The following is an 8,222-nucleotide window of genomic DNA, read 5'->3' as shown; positions in this document are numbered from 1 at the left end:
GGATTCACATCCTAATCGTCCGTACCCATTTTTTAGATATTTTTGGCCTCTATAAATAGATTTTGGGTCTCATAATTTAGAACCTTTTTTTTACACTCTGAGAGGCATACGTTTTGAGACTTTCAAATTGTTGATATTTGCCGATCTTCTCTGAGATTTGCTACAAGAATTAGGGTTTTTAAGTTTCAAAGTAACTTAATAAGTTTCTTTGAACCCTAAAACATCCTCTCAAGTAGAAGAGTGCTCATGCAAGAGGTTGGTTTTTATGTTTCTCTTATCATGATGATGCATGCTTTATTGTTTCATTATTCATATTCTGACTTGTTAATTTAGATTGTGAAAATATGCTCTTGATTCTTTTATTGTTACTACAGTACGTTTCTTAGTTTTAAAGATTTGCGTGTAATTAACTCTTTTTCTTCAAAATAAAACGGATCTACATCTTCCTTAGATGTAGATCTGAATTTTTCATCAAATAAAAATGGATCTACATCTTCCTTAGATGTAGATCTGAATTTTCATCAAATAAAATGGATATGCATCTTCCTTAGATGTAGATCTGAATTTTTCTTCAAAATAAAATAGATCTACATCTTCCTTAGATGTAGATCTGAATTTTCATAAAATAAAACAGATCTGCATCTTCTTTAGATGTAGATCTGAAATTTTCTTTAAAATAAAATGGATCTTCATCTTCCTTAGATGCAGATCTGAATCTTTCTTCAAATGAAATGGATCTGCATCTTCCTTAGATGTAGATTTGAATTTTTCTTCAAATAAAATAGATCTACATCTTTATTAGATGTAGATTTGAATTTTTCTTCAAACAAAAACGGATCTGCATCTTGCTTAGATGTAGATCTGAATTTTTCTTAAAACAAAAACGGATTTATATCTTCTTTAGATACAGATCTGATTTTTTTAATGCATGCAGATTTTGAAATAAAGAAAGAGATCATGTATTGTTGTGATTGTTGTTTATTTTGTTTGGTCAATATAGCATAAAATTATTTTGTGAATGAGATCATCTCCATAAAAAAAATAATAAAAAAAATTTAAAAAAAAATCTTTTTCAAATATAAAAACAGATTTGATTTTTTTTTTTAACCAATGAAAAGACTTTTTATTTATTTATTTATTAAATAAAAACAAATCTGAATTTTCGAGGTCTCTCATAATGGCGACTCCACTGGGGATGTCAAGGGCTAAGTTTCGTATTAGACTTAAGTGACCAAATGTGTACCATTGTTTTACATGGTCTTGCATGATGTAGTTGTTGTTTGTTTATTTATATTTGATGGGATGTTGTATGATATTTTGGTCTATGGAATTTGTTGTTTGTATTGCTTGTTAAAATCTTTCCCTAATTTTCATAGTGTGTGCCATTCAAACAATATGTATGCACCCCTTTGCAACAATTTTGTGGTGGTAGTAACCATGGATCACTAGTTTTCATTAGATTCAGGTACCCAGTGGTGAACTCACCAACTCATAGCCTAAAGTCACTAGATCATTTCCTGTTGACTAAAAAGGACAAACCATGCCGTTCGAACCAACACAATGTTCATTAGATTACAAGTTGGGAGGTGTAATGTCCTAGCTATGGGAAACAATGAAACAACAACCTACCCTACAACATAATGACTTAGAACCTATCCTTAGGTCGGTCCCCGTTAAAATTGCATTGCATGTTGTGTGTGTTTGTTTTGGTTGATTGATGGATGTAGATGGGGACTTAGCTTTGATTAACCCGACCAAGCATGTCATTAGGGGAGAATTTGGTCAAGATCTGAAGGAAGGCTACAAAGAGAACCTAAGCCCAACACTCAAGCCAGTAGCTCTAGTTCCAAGCCCGTCACTCCCATCATCATACTGAAGCCGTCAAGCATAGAAGAAACTCCACTGCTACAACATCACAACCCCATCTTCGACCTCCAAGACAGTTCAAGCCACAAGAAGTTCAAAGCTCCCCACATTATGGCAGAGAAAGGAGAACACCCAAACCTAGAGGAACCCATGAACACCCAAGAGCTACTCAACACTATGGTAGCTAGTCATATTCAACTAAGGGAAGATGTGAACCATATGATGCAACAGTTCTAGAATTTAAAGAGTAATTAAGAGGAGGACAAGACTGATCATGATCCACTAGCCCTAGAAAGTGAGAAAGATCAACAAAATGATGAATAAAATGGAGGAGATGATTAGAAAAGTCCGTCAAATGGAGGACCTTATAGACTACGATTCTCTCTCATTGTTCCCTAATGCAAGGTTGCCACCTAAGTTCAAGATGCCAACCCTAGACAAGTTTGATGGGATGGGTTGCCCAAAGTCCCATCTGAAGATGTATATGAGGGATATGCAGCCCTTAGACACGACCGAGGAAGTACTTGCTCAGATGTTCCAAAGCACATTGACTAGAGCCGCTCTTAGGTGGTTCCTCAACCTGGATGATGCAAGAGCAAGAAATTGGGAGGACATCTGTCGAGTGTTTCACAAGCAATACAAGTACAACATAGAAGTGGACATCACAAGAAGAGATCTTGAGACTACCAAGCAAGAGCCAAAGGAGTCCTTCTCTACTTTCATTACCAAGTGGAGAGCTAAGGTTGCATAGATGGTGAGTAGGCCAAGTGAGGAAGAACAATTAGCCATGGTTGTAAAGAATTTATTACTTGTGTATCATAAATATTTGTTTGCACAATACTTTCCCAATTTTAAAGCTCTAATTGCTGTTGGAACCCAAATTGAGGATGCTTTAAACAATGGAACCATAAAGACAGATGACCTACCAAGGTTCAAAAAGAATGTAGGATCTAAGGCTATAGAAATTTCCAACATCCATAAAAATGATCCTTATCAATTAATTGCACCCATTACTTATGCAAGTACCACAATGGCCTAGACCTAGGAGGGAATTTCATGAGTTGTACATGCCCATAAGCCAAGTGTATGACAAGCTAAAAGCAAAAGAGTTACTGAAACCCTTAGACTCCCCTTGCCTTCAAAGTTTGATGTTAGTAAAAGATGTGTTTACCACCAAGGCCCTGGTCATGACACCAACCATTGTTTTCCCTTTCGTCATGCAATTCAAGACCTAATAGACAACAAGGTGATTGTGTCGCCTACAAGGCCTAGCATCACTAATAATCCCTTGCCCAATCACCATTTTGGGAAAGGACCAAGGATTAATTGTTTGATGATTGAAGAGGAAAATAAGGAAGATTCATCTGACCTGATCTATGACCTGCCCGAATGCTTCATGATGACGTGGGAAGAATTAATGGATAGGACATCTACCACCGCTATAGGATATGACATATGCAATGAAGGATCAGAACCCGAGGATTACCAAACACCCACAAATGGGGGGAGACACTTCAAACCCCAAATAAATAACCAAACACCCAAAAACAATGGGAGACACTTCAAACCCCAAGACACTAACCTCAATGATCCAAAAAAAATTGCCCACATCACAAGGGGGGGGGGGGGAGACACTTCAAACCCCCACATTTAGAGACCAAAAACCCTATGGAAGCCCTAAATAGATCTACCTAACAAACAACTGCTGAGGAAGACGAAGTCCTCAAGCAACTACAAAAGACACAAGCCAACATATCCTTATAGGGTTTACTCATGGCCTCATACAAACACTGTCAAAACCTAGTAGACCTGCTCAACCAAATCCAAGTCCCTATAACCACAACATCCCAGGATCTGAGTGCTATGATTGGGTCCATAAATAGAGAACTCACCATCTCCTATTCTGACAAGGATCTAACCAAGAAGGGGAAGCACCACAACGACCCTTTGCATATCATTGTAGATTCCATGGGGAAGAGGATACTGATGGTTTTGATAGATGATGAAAGCACTTTGAATGTGTGTCCTTTGAAGACTGCAAGCTGCTTGGGCTTCAGTATTGAAGATTTTGTTCCTACTGACCAACATGTGAGGGCATATGACAACGGTAGAAGAGAGGTCTTAGGGACCATAACATTAGAGCTTACCATAGGACCAATGGTCAAGAAGGTGGATTTTCAGGTCCTTAACATAGCCTCATGCTTCAACATGCACCTTGGGCGACCTTGGATTCATGACACAGAGACCGTACCTTCTTCCCTATATCAAAAGGTTCGTTTTCCGCATGAATGAGCTATTATGACCATCTATAGGGATACTCTGACTGTGCCTAAGCCTATTTATGGTATTGATTCTGAGAAAGAGCCATTGACCTTGGACGGCCTTGAGATCAAGAGGCCTAGCTTTGAAAATAGAGAAGGAGAAATTGAGAAGATCTTAATGGACTTTGCTCCTTATGGTAATAACAATGTGGTAGCTATGATGAGGAGAATGAACTACTTTCCAGGATGAATTTGGGGGGGACTATAAAGAAGCCAACTGTTCAGGACTCGACGATCCCTACTGCCACACTACCTTTTGGGCTAGGCTACAAGCCCACTGATGATGATTTGCTAGAGATGGAAGTAAGAAAGATGGCCTGAGCCAAAGCCAAAGCAAAATGACTCCCTTGTCCTCCAGAACCACTGAAGCCCTACACTCCTACATTGAATGGGAAGTTTGTAAAAGCTGGAGAGAGTCAATGTTATTGGGGATTCCCCGAACCGAAATTTGATCCTATGAAAAAGACAATGGTACTTGGATTTGAGATATTACTTGATTGCCATAACAAGGCTTTAGATTCCTAATGATTGGGCTGATTACATGGATCATGATGCCATGACTACGCTTCTTGGAGATCCTATTTGCAATATAGAAGAAGAAGAATATTGGAAGGCTTGCCAGCAAGCATTGAAGAGCTCATATGAACTAAGAGCTAATGATGAAGATAAGGAAGGGGGAGCAGCCCTCAGTGATGATGAGGATGAAAGCAATGACAAGAGTGATAGTAGTAGTGACAGTAGCAACAATGATGGTGGACATAATGATGACAGCAGCACCGATAGTGAGGACAACAGTGGTGATAATTGGGGTGAACCCCATATTGATAGAGAAGATGAAGATGCAAATCTATTCTATGAGGAATATGATAGTGATGTGGACTATTATGATGAAGTCATTGAAAGACGGCGCCAAGGCTAACAGGTGGAGCGATACTGATAGTGATCAATATAGACTAGTAAATGTGTTAGAGAACGCACAAACAAATCAAATGTACCATGAAGAATATCCTTATGGGCACCTTTCAGATTGGAGTGATATCACTAATGTTGGCTCAAGGTCCGGCCCTAGGTATGACAAGCATGGAAGAGAAGTTCTAGAATTAGGGTCATATTATGATTCAGAACCAAGTTCACCCACCACACATACTGAAGAGGAAGATGACATGGATGCCAGGTTGGTTGCACTAGACCAAAAGCCGATGGTCCACAGTCTCAGAATCATGACACTTGAGATTGCTAAACGTAGTGATGAAAGGGAAGAAGGAGGCGAGCTAGAGCATCTCCCTCAACCCCTTAACTTGGGCAACAGAAGCAAGCATAGCCTGTTTGATGAATGGATGGATAGCATAGAGCGCTTAGATGCTTTTGTGACTGACAAGCCCACAGACATGGAGATTGAAGAAGAAGCTACAGATTATATAGATGTAGATCCCGCAGTACTGATGTTGAGGGAAGAAGGAGCTTACTAGGAGCCACCTGCCATTGTGGAAGCCACGACCGAGTTGAAGAACTAGGCATGGGAGGGAGCCGCCCACCCCATGGAGGACTCCGTGAGGAAGATCAAGGCCATCAAGTCAGTCACCTTTGCCAAGAGATCAAGACCGTTGAGCCAGTCACCCCTGCTAAGAACATTGTTTTTGTTCCTATTGAGTCTATTTCTGCTAATATTTCTATTCCTGTTAAGTCTCTTTGTGATAGTTTTCCAATTGAGTATGCTTTAGTTGAGTTTATTGAGTTTGTTGAGTCTGTTGAGAACTCTTTTCCTTTTAATATGATTTTTGATTCTGCTTATTTACTGGCTTTGAATGTTTTTATTTCTAAAATTGGTAAAGAAACTCTTAATAATGAGAAATTAAAACATGGATACCTAGAACCTGTAAAATAAGAAACTCAACCCATTAACTTGGGAACTGAGGATGAGCCTAAAATAATTCAAGTGGGAAATAACCTAACCACTTCAGAGAAAGATGTATTAGTGGCGCTACTGATAGATTTCAAGGAGGTCTTTGCCTGGTCATATGAAGGCATGCCTGGGATTGATATAGATATCATACAGCACTACATTTCCACAGATCCAACCATGAAGCAAGTCAAGCAGAAGTTGAGAAGAATGAAGCCAAAGTGGACTCTCAGAATCAAGGAAGAAGTGGAGAAACAATACAATGCTAGATTCCTAAGAGTGGTCAACTATCCAGAGTGGTTAGCTAATGTGGTTCCAGTACCAAAGAAAGATGGGAAGGTCAGATTTGTGAAGATTTTCGAGATCTGAACAAGGCTAGCTCGAAAGATGATTTCCCTTTGCCTCACATCAACGTCCTGGCTGACAACACAGCAAGTCATGCTTTGCTATCATTTATGGACGGATTTTTGGGGTACAACCAAATCAAGATGGCTCTAGAAGATATGGAGAAAACCTCCTTTATTACACCATGGGGGACATATTGCTACAAGGTCATGCCATTTGGCCTTAAAAATGCTGGTGCTACTTACTAGTGTGCAACCACCACTTTGTTGCATGATTTGATCCACAAAAAGTTTATGTTGATGACATGATATTGAAGTCCAAAGACTGTGAAGGACACATACCAGCTTTGAGGAAGTTCTTTGAAAGAATCCGGTTCTACAAATTACAAGTGAATCCTAAGAAATGCACTTTCGGAGTCACATTTGAAAAACTGTTAGGGTTTATAGTAATCCAAAGAGGAATAGAAGTTGATCTTGACAAAATCAAGGCAATTGTAGAGATGAAACCTCCAAGAACTAAAAGGACATCAGCAGGTTCATAGCCCAGCTCACCATGATGTGTGAACCAATCTTCAGACTGCTTAAGAAGGAAGTCCCTACAGTGTGGAATGAACAATGTTAAGAAGCCTTTGAGAAGATCAAGAATTATCTGATAAAACCACCAATACTTGTCCCACCATTACCTGAAAAGCCGTTGTTGCTATATCTCACCTCTACAGATACAGCAATGGAGGCTCTACTTGCTCAATACCTAGAGGAGACTAGGAAGGAGAATGCGATTTACTACATCAACAAGAAGATGTTGCTTTATGAAGAAAAGTACTCACCATTAGAGAAGACATGTGTAGCACTTGTTTGGGCAACTCGCTACTCAGACATTATATGCTTGCTTACAAGATTCTATTGATTACAAGAATGGATCCTTTGAAGTGCTTAATGGAAAAACTTGTGCAAGATGGAAAGACTGCTAAATGGGTCTTGCTTTTGTCAAAATTTGATATTAAGTATGTGACTCAGAAATTTGTAAAGGGGAGAGCAATTGTCAATCACTTATCCCATTGTTCACCAGAAGAAGCTGAAGAGATTAAAGGGGACTTTTCGGATGAAGATATCATAGGACTTGAGGTAGAATCATGGAAGATGTATTTTGATGGAGCAACAAATCAAAACGGAAGTGGAATTGGAGCTCTCTTAATTTCACCAAAAGGGACACACATTCCATTTTCTAGCAAATTTAACTTTCTTGCCACCAACAATGCCACAGAATATGAAGCTTGCATTATGGGTCTACAAGCAGCCTTAGGCCTAGGGGTGAAGGAGTTGGAGGTATACGGAGATTCAGCTTTAATAATCTCTCAGATTTAGAATAAATGGAAGATTAAAGAAGAATGGCTTATGCCTTAACATGAATGTTTCTAAAAATGGGCATCAAAATTCAGCAAGATCCAATATCAGTATGTGTCGAGGATGCAGAATCAAATTGCAGATGCTCTAGCAACCATGGCATCCATGATGGATGGGCCGAAAGAAGATGAAGCTAGACTAATAGTGTTGGAACAGAAATAAGAACCAGCCTACTGCATGACAATAGAAGAAGATGAGGAAAAGAATGGGGAAGGTGAATGGTATTCAGACATCCTATAGTACCTCAAGGATGGGACGTATCTACCATCTGCAGACAAGAATGACCAATTGACCATCCGCAAGTTGTCCACTAATTATATTATTTGTAGTGAAAGACTTTACAGAAGATCATATGATGGAATTCATTTCCTTTGTGTAATCGCTAAG

General features: G+C 39.1%; 1 protein-coding gene across 1 annotated transcript; it reads left to right on the top strand.

Moving 5' to 3' along the window:
* Window positions 1-7,346: 7,346 nt before the first annotated feature.
* Window positions 7,347-7,796, top strand: LOC126691446 (uncharacterized). Its single transcript, XM_050386494.1, has one exon. The coding sequence runs from the start codon at window positions 7,347-7,349 to the stop codon at window positions 7,794-7,796; it is 450 nt and encodes a 149-aa protein (XP_050242451.1).
* The last annotated feature ends 426 nt before the right edge of the window (window positions 7,797-8,222 follow it).

This window comes from Quercus robur, chromosome 7 (genome assembly GCF_932294415.1).
Source record: "Quercus robur chromosome 7, dhQueRobu3.1, whole genome shotgun sequence".
Classification (NCBI taxonomy): domain Eukaryota; kingdom Viridiplantae; phylum Streptophyta; class Magnoliopsida; order Fagales; family Fagaceae; genus Quercus; species Quercus robur.
Note: the sequence above shows the minus strand (reverse complement) of the source record. Positions and strands in the feature narration are given on the sequence as shown.

Coding starts and splice junctions, on each gene's coding strand:
- LOC126691446 (XM_050386494.1), top strand. CDS start 7,347: ATGGATCCTTTGAAGTGCTTAATGGAAAAACTTGTGCAAGATGGAAAG.